Source organism: Ischnura elegans, chromosome 1, assembly GCF_921293095.1.
Source record: "Ischnura elegans chromosome 1, ioIscEleg1.1, whole genome shotgun sequence".
NCBI classification, from domain to species: Eukaryota; Metazoa; Arthropoda; class Insecta; order Odonata; family Coenagrionidae; genus Ischnura; species Ischnura elegans.
Window position 1 is genome coordinate 10,583,719 of NC_060246.1, and position 19,335 is coordinate 10,603,053.

Consider the following 19,335-nt stretch of genomic DNA (forward strand, 5'->3'; position numbering starts at 1 on the left):
ACGACAACAGCTTTACGGAAAGCGCTTCAATCAAAAATATAGAATTGCTACCGCTGTCGTACATGTGAAAATGATTAGATAATTTTTGTGTTCCTCGTTAAGTAAGGTACCGCTTTGTATTTTACTAATCGTTTGTTTTCTTTGGTGTAAAGTTTGTATCTTATCCAAAGAAACCTTGGAGCAGAATGCGGCTTGAACATAAGAATATTTCCGATTCGTTGCGTCGTATTTAATCATGTGGCAAAGTTGCTTCGTTCCGAATTGCAAAAATACCAGTGATACTCTACCGAAAAAAATTTTTGTGACAGTGCCCAAGGACAAGCATCGACGCCAGCAATGGTATGAAGCCATTGGAAGACCTTACGTCTCTTGTGCACACAAGGTCTGCTGCGAGGACCATTTTAATGTAAGCAGGCTATTGTCAATAAGTGGAACCGCTCTTCAGCCATTTGCATTTACCGATTAGGTACAACTGTACTGTTATTTTTATTCCCACAGCTGGAATCTGATGCGAAGAACTGGATGTACTACAAGACCGTCGGTTCCCGTTTATGCCTGAAAGAGGACGTTGTGCCGCACAAGTTCGTGGGCTGTGAGCCTCTAGCAAAAGGAGACTCTCAGATTTCACCGCCGGTTAAGAGGAGAAAGAGAAACAATGCTGACAAATTGGAATCTACGACGGTTATAAATCAATCGTTGGTTGAAGACCCACCGCCTCTAACACCCTTACTAACTTCAACAACGGAGAAAGTATCGATCATCGAGAATTCATGCAGTGTAGATGAATATTCTGAACATTTCATCGTCACTGAGAGCATTCCCGGTGTATGCGTTTATATGAGTAAACTAGGAGGATCAAGTGAACAAATTCAATGGTAGTGCATAATAAGGGAGACTCCATGGAGGGAACCCGTATGCACTGCTTCAAGCAGATAGTTGCATTAATATAGCAGGGGGTAAGCTGCTGTCATGGATTTCTGGTGATAAATAATTATGTCTCCATTAATAAAAGATATTCTACAATGACATCTAGTTGAGTTTTACCCGCAACATTATATTGTGGCTTTTTAAATGTCATTTCTTGCAAAAATCTAATATTAAGTAATTATTTCAATATGCATTTCTCACTGACCTTTTCTTTTAGATTACAAGGCTCAACTTGTTATGCATAATATCGTGTGAATTTAAATTCCCTTTGGATATTATGTTCGCATTAACCCTTAAGCTGCTAACACTGGAAATATACGTGTTTCTTGACCAGTGAGAAGAATGCAAGTTATCTCTCCAAGATTTTCCTGTCCAAAGGAACGAATACCATACATATATCTGGCTCCTAGCCCCGACCCTTATATAGTGGTCACAGGTACCACTAATTGTGTTAGTTTCAGGACCCAAAGTAGCAGAGGTCAGGCCTTACCCTCAAAATCTGGGAGCAAGTACCTGGACCCCTTATCTTCAATTGCGATAAGGGACCGGTCAAAGGAATTTTTAGAACTAAATATTTGCTCCTGTCTCAAAAAATAAAAGAATTTAATTCATTGTCTTTTGAGCAGCATTTAAAATTTGTAAACAAAATTCTATCAAAATTTTTTAACTGATATCCCACTTTCAGTATAAACATCAACGTGGAAATTATTGATGCATTAAAACTGTTGGTAGAACATTATTTAAAATTTAACAATGCCGAGGAATTCAATTGAGTTTGTAATTTAAGTGCAAGTAACAATTATCCATGTAGCGATAGATATGTGTATATAAACAAGTCATAAGTTGACTGCAAATCAATGCTGCTGGTAGGGTTTTAACCCCAGAAAGGCAGGACCTCAACTTACCCTGCAGTCTGAAATAATGTAGTCCCCCTGCCGAGAGGTATCAAAAAAGGTAAAAACTAGGCATATGTGAATGCCTGCAGGACCCTTCTTCATGGATGTCCTGCAAAAATGCTCCATACAGAGGGGAGTTCAGCACACATGCTAAGGCGAGGACTTGGAAAGGTTAATGCAGATAATGCCCAACTCTTTATAGATAACCTTCACTAGTGTAATCTTTGACTTTGGCAAACAGTCAAATCAAAATGATAAGACAACCTTTTCTCAACAAATATTTAATAACTAAATCCACCCCAAGGTGTATAAGGACACTTCTATTACATCATTTAAGAGGTTACTAGAGTTTTCAGCAATCCTCTTTCACCATCTTTCAGACAATTCACAGATGTCTCAGTTTTACAAAACATTGACAGGTGGCAAGGAGTCCATTTAATTTATGGCACTAAAATATTGTGCTAAAGCCTAGTAGGCCATTTACAATAAAATTCTTCTCAGCTATTGGTCCTTAATTGGTAAAATTCATCTAATGTCAACATAGCTTAAAATTCAATAGATGTGCCAAGTGGATATCATATTGCACGTTCACACCCCCTCGGGGATAAAAATGGCTCAGTTGCACATGCAAGACATTTAGCACGCATACAACTTTCATTAAAACCAAGTCTGGCAATAAAAATTTAAAATGCTTCAATAAAACTGACAGGAGTAACTGAAGGTCAAGAGAATTTGTCAATTCTTGCATCAGTAGAATTTATTGCATTTTCCTTTTGACCTTCCAAGATAAAACCCAGAGGAGATTTAATATGAAATATCTCCCCAAACTGAATATTTGGCACCCCAGAAATCTAGCACATTGAAATAACATTTGAAAACAGTGATATGCCTTTTTCAGTAACATGTCTGTCCTTGAAACAAAACAGTGGCTGAATCTTTCCCCTACTGAGCCCTTGATCAACTCATATTCATGACAACGATCACATCCTCTTCATTGCAAGAGACTGGCAGTGAATTGCATTAGGTGCAAAAACAGCAAAGGCAAATACTTGGGCAACATTCGATGCAACTGCTTGTCACCATATAATAAAATGGTGGCAGGAGAAAGATTCCCAGCCACCTATTGGCTTTTAACCATCACTATTCATTCCCAGCAGCACACTAGCAAGGGTACCAATGGAGTATGATGGACAGCAAGGGTCCTCCAACACTTCCACGTCCCCCATCCCTCTTTTAGCATTCAATCATGCCATATCATTTGTACTTAAGTGAGTAAGAAAGATAAAAATAGGCCTCTCAGACCTCTTTCTATTTTAATCCCTTTTTCAAGCCTAATAACAGCATTCAAGGGTCAAATTCAATCTTGTCAACAATAACAATGGCAACTTCAAAAATATGTTGTTGCTCTGGTTCAAAATATACTATTAATTATTTATTTACATAATTTCATTAAAATCTTAACTATTGACTTTCAACAAAAAACAACTATGAAATAAACGACCAATCTAAAAGAGATGACTAATTGGGCCAAATGGCAGCTCCCCTCAGCCAGCAAGACGGTAAGGCACTATAAAGTGATTGGGAAGGAGGAGTGGAGAGAGGAAGCAGGAGAGGGTTGCCAGGCAAACAACATCCACTCTCCCCAACCACACAGGCACAACGGTACCCTCCCATCTCACACTTTCCTAAACCACAGAGGGTGGCGCCGGCAGCCCAGACGTGGACATGCCACACGCCCCACCACTCATCTCGGCTTCCCGCTGCCTCACGGCCGCCTCCACCAGGAGGTAAAGGCACTTGAAGTCATCCTCTGCTGCGCCACAACCAACAACCTCTTCAGCCTCAGCTGCCATTGCCTCCACCTCGACACCCCCTCCCCTCCCCCCCACAACCTCATCCTCTTCCTCCCCCGCCACGCTCTCACTGTGGTGCCTCCTGCGCCTCTGCCACGCCGTCGCTGCTCCCTCCTCATCCTGTGCCCCACCCTCCTCTTCCTCCTCCCCATCCACACTGCTCTCGGACTCTGCGACGTCATCCTCGTCGTCCTCTTCGTCGTCGTAGCTGCTGCCTCCCCTCTGCGAGCGCCCTCCGCCCCCACTGCCCCTGCCCCAATAGCCTCCCCCTCCCCCCATGCTCGAGCCAACCACGTTGTCATGAGGCCCTGTGGTGCTGAGGAGGTGGGATGTGCGCTGCAGAGGTTGTAGCTTCTTCCCTCGTCTGGTAATTGTGTAATGCAAAGGGTCATGCCCCTCCCGTCGAATCATTTCAGGAAGGATTCTGCGTCTTGCATTGATAAACCAATTGCAGACCTGTGAATAACATGCAACAAGCAAAATGTTAATTCTATTTCTTCAATGACGTTTTGTTAGTGGGATTTGTAGAGAGAATATGTAGAGACTTCTATGAGTATTTTTGCCTTTTAATCTAGAATTAATGAGCAATAGCAAAATAAATGATTAAAAACTCATGGATAACATGGAGGGATCTTTAGCTTAATATATAATTACAATGATTCCAGTATTTTTATTGATTAAATACAACAATAGATTGCTAATCAAAACTTTATGACTCACAATTGCCATTTCACTTCTGCTATTAACAAAGAAGAGAACAGGCAGTCCTTGACTTTCGTAAAATTCACACTTTCGTATGTTCCAAAATGAAAATACGCATAATCCAAACTTTCAAACAGTTATCAGTAAGTAGTTCTTTTAAATTCCCCTGATGTTTATTGTGCAGCCCAACATTCAACTGTTTCATATGGCAGTTATGTGGAGAATATGAACATATTTCATTTATTTATTTCCAAACCTCTGAAAACAGCACAATTGAGCCTTTACTTCAGGATTTTTGATAACTATTAACAGCCAAATGTGCACAAACATCAATGCCATGGATAAGGATAACTTACCAGAGCGGGAATTGAACCCACGACCTTCGGTTTTACGTTACCCTGTCACCACCGAGGCCAGCATTATACAACCAAGGGCAGTGTTGACTTTAATCAAGGAGATTTTTTGAGAAAGAGACTGCCTACTACAGGCTCCTTGATCAAAAAGAATAAGAAAGCTATAGTTCAGCCTTCATTGGAGAGATTTTTCAAAAAGGTTGCCATCAAACAGCTTTCAATAAAATAAATAAATAAAAGTGCTTCTTTTTAATCATGTTTTTCCGTTTGAGTTCTATTTAATTCATGTACGACATTTTCACCTTCAGCACTGATTTTGTACAAAATATCATCCGAAATCTTTATGTCTATTGTCTCTTTTGAAAGGCATGCAATATATATGTGCTTATGCTAAGGATATGTAAACAGGAGATGTCATCAGCTGGAGAATTTTGATGCAAAAATTTTAAGGTATAAAGAGTGAGGGATCAACGATTGTATTTTGTCTTGCTTCTTGATGTGTATTTTTATTTATAGCAGTCATTATAAGTGGAATGTCAACTTAAACACCAAGGTGAAATTTCACTCGGTACCCAATGGAATTTTTAAAAAACTTTTATTTACATTCTCTGCCTATTTTCATAATGTGAGGAATTTTATTAATTTCTTATAAAACGTTAGTTGATAAAAATAAAATCCATGAAAAAAATGATTTAGTATGTACCTATATTTTGCTCTCTTGGAACATAACTCCTAGATTAGAATGGAACTCAATGGTTCGACTTTCGTACATGTTTTCTGGAGCACATTGTGTGCGAAAGTTGCGGACTGCCTGTATAGCCTTTGGTGTGAAACACAACTTAGCACATCCACACTATAGGTATTAAGAAGAAGGTGGGAAATCTCCATTTAGATATCGAAAACTAGATGATGAACGCAGCCAAAGCAAACTTATCAGAAATATGTTGTAAAATATTAACCTATTGTAAAAATATGAATGAATCAAATCTTCTGCATTCATTTCATCATAATTAAGTTTTGATACAAACACCTATGAACTTCAAGCAGTTTATTCAAGTCTTGCTTCATTTATCAATAACAAGAGCTTCTCTTCACCCCTGTATTTTCAAAAATATCAGGCTATCTCAACTGTATGACTAAACATGGCAGGATGAACCAACCCTTCCCATTGGTCATAATTTTAAAAGACCACATTGCAAGTTTGAGAAACAGCCAGGGGGTGCAGAAATTTTTTGGGCTGCTGACGATTTTTTATCTGAGAAAAGAAGACTAAATTTCTCAATTTTGGAAGCAAAAATGAGATAGTATATTACGTTTCACCATTGAGGATCTCCAGTTTCCTAGATTAAATCAGCAATACTGCAAATAGAAAGAAGCACTTTCTGAAGCAAACTTACTTCACAATTACTAACTACTTCAGACAAGTTTTATTCCCAGTGGTTCAAAAGTACGCTGACTTCTTAATAATGCACTACACAAATCCATATTGTCCATATACCATTTTTTTTTAATCACTACAATTTTATGAATTACTGAAATAAGGTCTAAGTTGGTCACATGTTTTTAGTGGTAACAATGCACGATATCATGAATACACCTCCTGATGAGAGAGATAAGTAAAAAAAAATCATACCTAATGTCAGAACTGGGTAATAGTTGACGGCAGAGTATTTACATGATTTACTTTTATTTTCCAAAGGATTCTATTTAAAACGATAGAGTAATATTTCTAACCTTGCTGCGTGAACGGCGGTGAAATATACATGGAATTGCCATGAGAAAAAATTCCCCTGGACCGGGAATCGAACCACGGACCTTTGGCTTTCTGGGCCAATGAGCAGACCACTACGCTATCCAGGTTCTTTAATTCCCATGACAATTATACCGAAGCTCATGGTACTAGGTGTTGGGACATAGTACATGGTCCTGGAAAATACTGACTCACATTCATGGAGATTGAATGTGAGTCAGTATTTTCCTTGATATTTTTATAAATTAGTGAATGCATAATAAAATGGATTCACAACTTATGGACTCCAAAATTTCATGAAAACCAGAAAATCACAATATTTATAAATTACGTAAATCGATTCATGCAAGTAATTCCTAATCATTTAAAAACTCAAAAGCTTTTTTTCCAAAAGCCACAACAGTAACTTTCGTTAAATTATCATTGAAAAATAAACATTTCAAGAGTATGAGGCAATTGATTTCATGACGATATGTATGAAATCATAGAAGCCCTAGTAATCTCTTCTTACACTCGAAAATAAAAACCAAATTAATTCTAACAAGAATAATAATTAATGCTAATTCACATTGAAAACTTCATTCCGCATAGTTGTCATTAGGTGTGAAATAGTATTCAGGGAACAGCTTACTTGAAGAACTGTCAAGTTGGCTTCCCTGGATAGAGTGGTCTTTTCATCGTCATTAGGATATGCATAGTATCGGTGCTCAAAAAGCCACCTCTTCAAAATCTTGACGGACTGTTTTGGGAGGTTGCCGCGACGCTTTCTTGACGAGCACTCCATGCCACCGCCACTGGACGAAGAGTAGTAGGACGAGCGTCCGCCTCTATGAGGGGCTCGCACATCACTGTTCACAATTGAAAGACCAACACTCCTGCGGTGGTGGCCAACCGTCACTTCATTGTCTGACGAGGAGTCACTTCCAGACGATGCAATCACTCTGCTACTTGGCACAGACACTGCAAAGATCAATACACTCAAATTATTTCAGGGGATACATCTCCGGAGACACTAGAAAACAATTAGCAATGTATCTAAAAAAATAAAACCCAAGGGTTCTAGCAGAAAGTGAATGGAATTAGCCCACATTGGGGTTGTGAGTGCTTTTTTCCACAAAAATAGCATACTGTTAAATGAAAAGTTACTGGAAATTTTCCAATCATTACTTCTAATTCCAATTTACTTTCTCACAAGTTACAGTATTACCAGTAGTTACAGTATTACAGTTAAGTGTCAGTGGAAAACTGCCGGTTACTTTTAATTTAATGCTACAAAAAAGCAACTCTAGAATTTTTACCGAGAACAGGAGGAGAAATGATAAATTTTTTGATAATGCCTCATCAATATATTAAAATACGCTTGAATATAAAATGAAGATGACTGGACAAAAATAAAAGTGATAATGGCAATGACAGAGTTGTAAAGCCCAACATTGTTGTCTACAGTTAAATCATTCATTCAACAAAATTTGTACTTACTATTAAGGTTCAGGCAATGTTTTGAAGGCAAAAGAAAAGCACCTAAAGATACACTTCCCCAATACATTAATTAATAACAGGGTCACTCCATGTCAACCACTCAACCAATTTTGGGGGGCCAGATTTTGAGAATTTTTCCCTTCTGTTACTTTCAACCTTAGTTAAGAAAAACATTTAACACCCATTTCAAGTATTTTCTAAAATATGAGTACACATTTTAGAAAATGAGGCACACAAAAATTCTTCCCACCAGTCAAATAATTCGAAACTGCCGTTTTGTGCCCCTGTAGAAACTAAACCAAATAATTAAAGCTGGTTGCAAAATTAGAACGTGCAACTATAGTTTTTAAAAATGTGATCAAAATGATTCTTATTAGAAAACTTCTTCTAAAAATGTTCACAAATGACAGTTTTGAAATACTAAAAAAAAAAAACCTTTGCTGACATGTAAAAATCAAATGTATCAAATTAAAGCCATCACAATCTCTGTAAACGTGGTTAAGATCACCAAATTTAAAATTAAGTGAGATTTGGGGCAATTTTTAACTCATTAGAAATCCCGGTTTAGACGAATGGCAGCGGTCAATTTTAACCTTATTTGAAAGAGGCTAGATTGGCGCCCATGTGATGCCACTCCACGTGACGCCACAGGGACCTAGTTTCTATACAAGCAGATAGGAGTTCAACATCATATGAGATGATCAATGCATTCATGAGGCACAGAGCTCAGGGGAACATCTCTTAATAATCACCTATTAAAATTGTCCTAGATCGGAAAGTTTCCTTTGTCTGATAGGGTATTAATAATCATTATTTAAGCCAAGAGCTACCTTCTAGCAGGGTTCTCTGCTACCTGCTAGCACCCTTATCATAGTGGTGCTCAAGGCCTCGAACCCAGGTGGCCTCACACAGCAGCAGCCAGACGTCGCACGGGCTTTTCCCAGCATTCATACTTAGCCGTCATGTTTACGTACGCTTGAAAATTTTCATTTGTCATTTAATCGTGAAAAAAGATCTCGTTATCTAAAAATCTGAAAGCGTGAAATAAGTAGTCCAGGAGTAATAATCTTTCGATTCAGGCAATAAAAAAATAATAGGAAACCACCCTTTTCACACTACAACTGTTGTAAATAACTTTTATAGGAGACCATAACGATAGTTGCACTATTGGAGAAAATATCCAGACCATGAGCATAGTTTCTTTACAGGCTTCATATTAAGAATTATTTCCCTACATAATGTGATGTTTTATACTTAATTTCACCCTCCAAAAGGTAGAATTTTACGAGATCCTCAGACATTATGCGTGGCGTGCGAGTAGCCCTCACTCGAAATTTGTTGATCATTCTCTTAAATGGCAAAACCATAAAATTATTTATATAAACCGTATACTTTGTAATTAATATGCTGAAACTTATAATCATTGTTGGTTATTGCTGAAATGGGTTTAGAAATTGCAGTGATTTTGTCTCCACAGGTGTTTGCCTCCAAAGTCCATCTCTCAATTTTTAATGGACTTGAATTTATATCACATTATAACAATTAGGGCTTGTTTATAAGAAGTTAATATTATCCAATTTTGAAGAAGTTTAGAATCTGAAAACTTCATATGAGTTGACAACTTTCCTGCGCAGCACAAATTTGCTCACGAAAAACGTAATTTCCCAGTCCAACCTAATGGACAGCTCAGCCCAGAAAAACATTAAATACCTTTGATATGTATTTTTAAAAATTTCGACGGAACATTTGAAAACTCCCATTAGGTAACTATTTAAAATTAATTGAATTGTTCACAGGAAAAAATATCTGGAAATGTGTCGTCAATGATATGCTTCAGTACCTCGAATTTGAATACATCCTGGGAGGTATGCAACATATTCACAAAAACCTTGAAAAACCCTGGAGTACAGCCTAATATGTCAGTTTATCAAAAATGTGCACCCGAGAAACTACTATGGAATTTCCTACTTAGTGACATAAGATTTGACTTTCTATGATGAAATAAATGGATTACATGAGTGGAAAACATAAATACTTTGCTATTAGACCCTAATTTTTCAACTTCAATGAGGCAGGTGTTAATGTAATCATTTTGAGTTGAAACTATCAGTGTCAGTTTTTGGACATTTGACAACTTAATGGAAGCCCCACGTCAGAAAAAATAATCGCGCAAAATAATTTCTCATACTTATTTTAACCACTTCAGAGCCCTCAGAGCAAACATAAACGAGGGCGATTTCACATTTCTGCGCACGGGACAAATAATAAAGGCTAAATCGGATATTGGGTCTAAATGGCCGACTCCATTTATAGCGATCGTTTCATGTTTTTATTTGCAATTGGAAATTTTATTCCCTTTAACGTTATTTCTCACGAAGACGGAAAAGTACAAGTACATTAATAATATTAATCGCTTTTTTCCATTTTTCATAATAAACACAATACACCGAGGTCAGGGTTTTAATATTTCGGCTTCTGCTGTCTGGGCAGCCATCTTGAGCATTTACTCCGAGCAGTGTATCTGTCCACCCCATACTCACTAAGTAATACTGTTCATTACGGACGTTTTACACGGGGCACGTAATCTGGCTTATGCACGAAGGCCCAGAGAAATTTGCGCCCTGTAAAGCGATGAACTGCCAGAACACAGGCGAGAATGCGTGGATGTGAGATGGAAAAATTGCCCCTGTTCTAATTTCATTCGTGCATTCACGCAATTGTACACCATAATGATAACTAAACTGCGTAATCACGTGCACCGTGTAAAACAGCCCTAAACCTCAGCCGAGTGAGAAGGCGCGGGTTTTGCCGGTAACGGGATAAAAATTGCAAGTAGTGCGCCTTTCACATGACTTATCCCTTCTCTCACTGGCCAAGGGCTTTATTTCGTTTTTTTAAATCATTTATACCAGCCATACCTACTCCTAGGAAAAACTGTCCGGCTACGCTGGTAAGTTTTTATCGCCGAGGTCGGTAGCCAATTTACCAATCATCCCCAAACCACTTTGTAGTGGAAAGAAGTCATTAGGCTTCCGGCGGTAAGGGATTGAAGAGGTAGGGAGGGGTTTCTGAACGCAAAAACGGCATGACGGTGAATATCAATGATGTAGAAATATTATAATAACTTTGCAGCGATGGTCAGCCATCCGATTGCAATTCAGCAAGAAGCAGGCAAAAAACCATACAAATTAGGAAATGTGAGACTGATTAATATCCAACGCACAAGCAGTAAAACTCGAAAACCCAGCAGTCACTCAGAATCACTCACCGATTCTGTTTGAGGTAACATTGTTTATTTACCCATTCCCTTTCATTTCATTTATTTTCCAACGGCAACAGCCAATTTACAATAGTAATACAATAATTTACGATAAGTAATTCAATAATTTACAATAATATACAGTAATAATACACAGTGATAATATACAGTAATAATATAAAGTGGAATATGAAGCATAAGATGGTATAAAGTTTGTAAAATATCAGAGGGGAGTGTGACAACGAAGAAGGTTAGACAAAGTAAAGTGAACAAGAGAAACAAGAACAAGAGAACGACATGTCAAAGAACCAGGAGAATGGAGGCCCGTCTGCGGATTTTATGGAGGCTGTCAAAAAAGAGGTCGCATTCGGACGCTACTTGATTTCCAAGGCGGGTAAATCTTGCAAGAGGATATCAATGCTCTAGTGGGGTCGTTCCTTCAGACCCCAAATAGCAATTTAAAGGTAATTAAAAGGATTCAGTAGAAGGGTGAGAAAGATGGGCAAACAAATCTTCCTCGTTCGACCATCCTCTCGTTAATGTAAAATAAAAGGAGAGAAAGTTGCCACCCACTTTCCAAGCATGTGAAGTAAGGATGTACAGTTCATTTTCTAATTCAAGAATAATGCAAGAAGAAAGAAAGAGAGAGAGCAGGAGTCTCGCTCACAACAGCGAACCGCATGAACCAGTCCGTCCACTAAATCGAGGAGTACGGAAGTAGCGGTAACCCGCACCAATTGAGTTCTTGACGTCATCAACTTATCGTTTAGGCCGTCGTTTTTTTCGTAACGAATAGCTCGAGAGGTAGGCAACCGATCGAAAAAGGTTACAAAATGGGTTTCTTTGTCTCTCAAATTCCATCACAATCGACCATAAAAATATAACCCTTGAAAGAGTCCACTGCATCAGAGCGTATCAAGTCGAGATGACGCATTTTATATCTGTAAATCTCCGAAAATGTCAACGTGAGAAATAGTGATGGAAGAGGATGGTGATGATTGCAAGGAGATCTCCAAGGCAACGATCGTAAACCCAATGGCGGCATGTTCTCGTGATCGATATACTTGATATCGCTGGTTCCCGTCGTGAGAATGTCGCGGGTCATACAATGGATTGACTGTCCAATTGAGTCGCAAGGACATACTTTGGATAATTACGCTCACCTACAGCGGAATACGAGCAGAGACGAGGGGCGGGCATGTGCCAAGGGCCACTCGCTCCCCTAATACATATATATCCGCCGCCGACCGCCCTGGCTTTCCCTCTCAGAATAGACAAGAGGAGAGACGTTGGAAGACAGCCACGCGCCATACTATCCAAAGGTGAACTATACCCTTTCTCGACTCGCGAGCGGATCCATTGACTACTGCTATCGTCGTCCAGTGAACTGAGCCGCACGGCTTGTCACGTGAAGGCACGTGTAGTTGCCACCAAAAAATCCGCTAATTCTAAAACACTAAAGACGCCATCTAACATTCCTATTACTAAAAAAATTACTGCTGTCAACATATCCTCTTGGCAAGCACATCGATGAGTTATGAATCCCTAACTTACGTATAATAATAAATTTCATAATATAATTTTCTATACATCTATTACCTAACTCCGAGGAAGGTGGTAATGCCACAGAAAATTTAGATATTTAGTGAGTGTGAGTTTCTATTCTTTATTGTGTGTTCTGTTACTGCCCATCCTAGGGTTTTTTATGATATTAGATAATTAAAATATACAAGACATTGAAGATATTTTCTAGATATCTAGAAGATATTTAAGATATCCAAGACATTGAAGATATTTTCTAGACATCTAGAAGATATTTTGTGCTATGTGGGGTAGTCCTACATCTTTTAGTAAAATGCAACAAAGAATATTCCGAGGGAGGGGAGTAAAATGACTGCATCCCCCTCAAATTACAGAAACATCCAGTCCCAAGTGTACCAACTCCACCAATTTTTTTCCTGGCTACGACCTTATTATCTACAATTATGCGTCAATTGAAAAAAGTGCATCGAAATCGTGTCATCAATAACTTCGGTGCGTTAATGGTTACTGATTTTAACGCAACGACCTGTCAGCTTACGCAGCGTCGCGGGGACTTTCCGTAACGACTTGGAAATGCGAGGGTCCATTTCTAGGCTGCCATTGTTATTGTTGGCACTTTAAATTCAAAATAACTATTTTTAACTATTTGGCCAGTTTTAGCTGCGTAACAACAAGGAAACAAAGAACGCATCCGAAAAATAATTTCTGGATTACATTCTCCTCCCAGTCGTATAATATTTAAACTAAGAATCAAATTTCCCTAAAATTAAAGACCGGGGGAACTACATATTAAGTATGATGGCAAAGTAAATACATCCTATAGCTATTCATATGCAAGCAAGTCCTAAAACAGACATTCAGCTCATAGCCACGGATCCAAGAAGAATTGACTACGAGAGCAGACAAGCAGTCACCCGAGGTTCCAAGCTATTAATTAATGTAGCAAATTAATTTGGCGCAATATTTCCACGCAGCGTCAAAAGGCCGTTTTATGCGAAGCACGTCATTGCGCAGGTTAAAACTGAAAACATGTTGAAAATGCGAGAATGGGAGCTTAGAAATGGAGCAGGGGCTATTTCGCGGTCGCGCAACCACGCATTCCCGCATGTGTTCTGGCAATTCACCGCTTTACAAGACGCAATTTTGATTGCGCCTTCATACATACGTCAGAATGCGCAATGACGTGCCCCGTGTAAAAGAGACTAAAGAGAATTCAGGACTTAAGGAACTTCTGCAAAGACTCTCATTTTGAAAGAGGAATGCGTATCTCAACTACAAGGCAAGAGAATCGAGATACATGTGAAGACCAAGACAGCCCGACACCATGGAAAAAAATTAGAAAGATTCCACTTCTGACATCCACGGCAACCAAAACACCGCTCTTCTAGATCAAGATTGTGTTTACCAGGAGTAGTATTATCCAGGAGATCATACGAATATACTGCCGCTTCTGGCATGGTAAGCAAAAATAGGATTCTGCAAGCAGACATCTGATATTTTCCGGCACCATTAAAACTAAGACAAGGCTGGGGGATGAGTTTACTTATAAGTATCATATCACGCAAAACTTAATATTCATACCACAATGAACTATCACTCACTGGAAACATCCGAAAAGCAATTTAATAATCTTGCCCAACACTATTCTTTTTAAAAACTGCACGTTTTACTGTACAGGATTAATGAAAAGATTGAACCACCTCTAATTAGAAATGTTACAAAATTTATAGAAGGCATTGGACATAAACGATGATAGTCGACAGGTTTTTCTTTAACCTAACGACAGCACGATGGAGTACAACGTAAATTAAGATTTAATTTAACCCAAGTAGATATTTAAATCACGTGAAACTGTTGACAAAAAGTATATCTTCCAAAATCTTAAAGACTCGCTGAAAATAGACCACTATCGAGATTATAAACTCTTTTTAATGCAACTTTAGAGAACGTGACGTTAACTGGGAAATGGTGTTTCGGAAAACAGAGAATAATTCGGTATTTGTAAACCAACCACTGGATGATGGCAGTGGCATTTTCTAGTTATAAAATAAAATCTGATACAAAGATGGCCAGGAGGAGAAAAGCATATTTCTACCATGAGATAAACTTAGACGGTTTATGGCAAGAATTAGCTGAGTATTACGACAAGTAAAAAGATTTCAGCGAATACTTGAAGACATTCGGAATGCTTTTCACTCAACTACCCGTTGATAACGCAATACCTGGTAAACATTAAAAAAATTAATGCGGAACGTGCGTGGCATAATGGTGATGTCTTAACAAAAAAAAAACATGCATTCATAAATGAAGAACGCCATTAAGGATTTCCCCGAAGAAGAGCGTAAGAAATTATATGAGGGAGAGCGAAATCTATAACAAAAACGGCCACGAGAAGAGCATGAACGGAAATTGAGACTTAAATATTAGGTGGATGTTTATAAGATAATCAGAAGCCATTTTGATCTTATGTAAGGGAGGTTCAAGTTAATACATCTACGGTAAGAAGACTCGAAAATGGCCCTGAGGAAAGACCTAGCGACAACTCAGTAAAAGCGAATATCCCTTACTCCTACTTTCAAAGCGTCCTACCTGTCCTCATAAAAACACCGCTACAAAATCCTGACTAAAAAACTCCAAAGCAGTCATTAAATTATTCTTTCCACGGAATAAAAAACATCTTAAATCTTTCAACCCCCGAAATATTTCCCCAAGTCCTGATCAAATTCCCGCCAGAGTTAATCAAGAGCGTTCAATTGAAATAGAACAGATATTTAAAGTAATATTTGAAAACTCTCTCCCGTGGAGAATCGCGTACATCAAGATTGGAAGATATCGAGCGTTACTCCTGTATTTAAGTGTGTAGCGAAATCCTGCCCAAAACAGCATGGATTCCGAAAATGTAGGCCGAGCAAGAACCATCTGGCTCTCTTTCTATACGACATTCTTTCATTTAGAGAATGGCACGCTCATATAGACGCGATATTTTTAGACTTCAAAAAAGCTTTCTATAAAATTCCGCACGCGAAATTATTAGTTAAGCCCGAAGTCTATGGAATATATCCCGATATCACATGATGGATTAAGGTTTTCAAATAACAATCGCGGACAAAGAAGAGTTCTGGATGGCGTTAGTTCAGACATGGCGAAGGTCACATCCGGTGTACCCCTGGGTTGAGTGTTGATGGTTCCTTATTATTCATTTTGTATAATTAATGATATCACTACCGGTACAAAAGTCGACTTTTCGAGGACCACACAGTGTTTTCCAGGGTTATAAACGCCGATTCCCGAAGAAGAGGGCTATGGAAAGATAACAATGATTTAAACGATTAGTGTGATACTTGGCAATAGGGCGGTTTCCGATCATTTTTTTATTGCCTAAATCGAAAGATTATTACTCCTGGAGTACGTATTTCACGCTTTTAGATTTTTAAATGACGATATCTATTTTTCGCGATTAAATGAAAAGTGAAAATTTCAAGCGCGCGAAACGCGACAGGTAAGTATGAATGCTGGAAAAAGCCCGTGTGACGTCATTCTGGTTCCGCCTGCTGCTGTGTGAGGCCACCTGGGTGCGAGGCTATGAACGCCGCTACGAAGCAGGCTGCTTGCTGCCGAGCATGGCGGTACCGTGGAGTACCATGCTAGCAGGTAGCGCTTGGCTTTAATAAGGATTATTATTACCCTATCAAACGAAGGAAACTTTCCGACCACAGGCAATTTTAATAGGTGATTATTAAGAGATGTTTCCCTGAGCTCTCTGACTCATGCATGCATTGGTAATCTCACCCGGTGTAAAACTCCTATCTACTCGCATAGAAACTGGGTACCTGTGACGTCACGTGGAGTGGCATCGCATGGGCGCCAATCTGGCGTTTTACAAATGAGGTTAAAATTGACCATTAACATTCGTCTAAACTGTTATTTCTAAAACCAAATAATTTGTATATTATGAATACACTCATTTTGGGTAACGAATCGTAATCAATTCCTTACGTTTTCTTTGATGATGGAAACTACCTTATAGGAGATAAATCTTAACTTAAGTGTAGTCATGAATATTTTGAAAAAGAAAAACATTCCAAAGGAAACATTCGATTAATAGAGCAAAGTTATTAAATGTACAGTCAAGTCAAGGATTTAGGAGTACCTCTCACCCACGACTTAATCCAGGGGCCGCGAAATTTGCATGCTGGCAAATCGTGCACTAGGGCTTATTGAAAGAAATCTTTGAAAATGTAAAGCAATGACGTTGTCATTCAATCGTGACACCTGCATGGAGTATTTCGTTGAATGAAAGAGGAATGATTTCGTAAGCAGAGTACAGAGGCGAGCGGCAAGGTTAGTCAAACATTGTTACGACAAACACAGTAGCGTAATTGAATTAATTAGGAATTTAGAATGCGCAAGTCTAACCGATCGAAGGGTAAAAATTTTGACAATCATACGCGGGCATTACTAATTTTTTGCGTTGTTATAACTCATGCACGCTACAGCATTACTACGTTAACTATTCGCTAATCTATTACTAACCATCAGTTTTATTTACATGGGATGATGCCCGTTTCCTTAGCTCTCTTCTAGTTTCTGTTGTCGCCGTTCCGAGTGCTTGGCCTGTTCTCGGTGAACGAGCGCGTTTCTGATTAGGGCATGGATGACTGCTGCGTATCTTGTGTGTAATCACCCCGTGCCAAACACCCTTGCGGTGGCTCGCAAAATACCTTACAGATGTAGATGAACTTGATTGAACTTACAGAAATACTGGACAGACCTCACCAGAGCATCCAGAACAAATCGAATTGCAATATAATTCCACTTTTCTTCAGCCACATGAAACGGCGCACCCTTTTTCGGGATTATAAAAAATCATTTTGAGACATTCTTCAGGCGCGGGCGGCTTGCTCATTTTAATGGGGCGCAATGGTACACAACTAACTGTATATTTATCCATATCTACATCTACATAATACCCTGCGAGCCACCTCTAGGGTGTGTTGGCAGGGGGTGATCAATCACCAGCATGCATTTGGACTCCCACATGCACACCACACCGCCCAAAAAACGTCCCGTATACTAACAAACTATACTACTATATGCTGTTAGAAATAATAATTGAATTAAGAAACATGCATTAATTTATACATAGGTTAGTAGGCTACACTACAAGTCATGCAATCTATTTACGAGTTCTATTGCTGCCGTTATAATCTCTTATTGATCGTGGAAAAAATGACATTCGGAATCTGTCTGTTCTACAATCTATCTCTCTTATTTTACTTATATGATCTGATCTTCCGTAGTATGTTGGCGTCCGTAAGATATGGTTAACTTCGTCAGAAAAGACAGTGCTCTTAAATTTATCTAAAAGCTTTAGTCTATTTTTCAATCTACGGTCCGACAGATTCCCATCCGAGTTTATCTAAGAGGTCAGTTACACTAACAAGACTATCGTAACGACCTTTCACATACCTGGCAGCTCTTCTTTGCACGCGTTCTAACTCTGTTATTAAGCCTTTTTCATGAGGGTCCCAAACACTGGCAGCGTATTCCAGATGTGGCCTAACGAGGGAAAAGTAGCTAATTTCTCTCACTTTGTCGTCGCACTTTCCTAATATTCTTTTAACAAAACCCATTTTACGATTAGCTTGACCAGTTATTTCTCGAATATGTTTATTCCACGATAGATCATTATTGACTCTAACTAAAATTATATAGCTACGTTGTAGGGAGTTGTTCTTCTTCCAGAAATTCATTACGACGCATTTTTTCAAATTTAATTGTAACTGCCAAGCATCGCACCAAGCTTGGATAGCAGCAAGGTCATTCGTTAGTTCATCTATTTCTTTGCTGGAACGGATTTCTCTGTAAATTACAGCGTCGTCTGCAAATAATCGTACTTTACTGTGTACTACTTCGCCAATGTCGTTTATATAAAGAAGGAATAGGAGTGGGCCTATGACACTACCCTGACGAACGCCAGAAGTGATAAGAAAGCAATATATTATTTTTAAAGTGAAAATCACTATGGAGCTACTCATCCCACTCTGCCTCAACCGAAGGGTAACATGGTTCAGCGCTTGGTCGCAGGTTTAAATGCCCAGAACATCTATTCCTATAGTCTACGTATCCGATCTAATCTAACAGCACTTATGAAAAAAATCCTTTCAGCGGAATTAATAGGCCCCTAGCATATGAACAAATATTTCATTGAGTTAGAGATGGATACATTATTCAATCTGCATCAGTGGGGGATCCAGGATAGGGACAAGGGGGGGGGGGGGGGGGCTTAAATATTTCAGCAGTAGTGGGGATCGGAAAAAATTACCATTCTATCTAGTGTAAATTGGATACCCAAGGGGGGGGGGCCTGTAGCCCCCTTACCCCCTCCCATAGATCCGCCACTGAGCTGTATCAATGGTTTACTGAGAGCAATTAGCCAGGGCGGAAGAGATCAATGGGTTCAAACCCCCGCAATGATTGGGAGGTCGTGTCTCAAGAGTACCCCAAACAAATGAACCCTGCCAGAAACAGAATTATTCAGGCTACGGCCAAGGAAATAGCTCAGGTTTCGCAA

At 39.0% G+C, this 19,335-nt stretch overlaps 2 protein-coding genes across 2 annotated transcripts in view; one reads left to right on the forward strand and one right to left on the reverse strand.

Annotated features, from left to right (window-relative positions):
- The first annotated feature begins 29 nt into the window (after positions 1 to 29).
- On the forward strand, positions 30 to 1,026 carry LOC124155501. The gene is made up of 2 exons (XM_046529370.1): positions 30 to 406; positions 499 to 1,026. The coding sequence occupies exons 1-2, from the start codon at positions 236 to 238 to the stop codon at positions 877 to 879; spliced, it is 552 nt and encodes a 183-aa protein (XP_046385326.1). The 5' UTR covers positions 30 to 235; the 3' UTR covers positions 880 to 1,026.
- Positions 1,027 to 2,088: 1,062 nt separating this feature from the next.
- Positions 2,089 to 19,335, reverse strand: part of LOC124155506 (homeobox protein PKNOX2-like) — a 30,838-nt gene continuing 13,591 nt past the window's right edge. The window contains exons 2-3 of the mRNA XM_046529382.1: positions 7,113 to 7,441; positions 2,089 to 4,132 (exon numbers count right to left, since the gene is read on the reverse strand). Coding sequence (XP_046385338.1) covers positions 3,509 to 4,132; positions 7,113 to 7,441 — 953 coding nt within the window. The 3' untranslated portion in view covers positions 2,089 to 3,508. The remainder of the gene's footprint in view (positions 4,133 to 7,112; positions 7,442 to 19,335) is intronic.

Coding starts and splice junctions, on each gene's coding strand:
- LOC124155501 (XM_046529370.1), top strand. CDS start 236: ATGTGGCAAAGTTGCTTCGTTCCGAATTGCAAAAATACCAGTGATACT. Junction 407..498: donor GCTGCGAGGACCATTTTAAT/GTAAGCAGGCTA, acceptor TTATTCCCACAG/CTGGAATCTGATGCGAAGAA.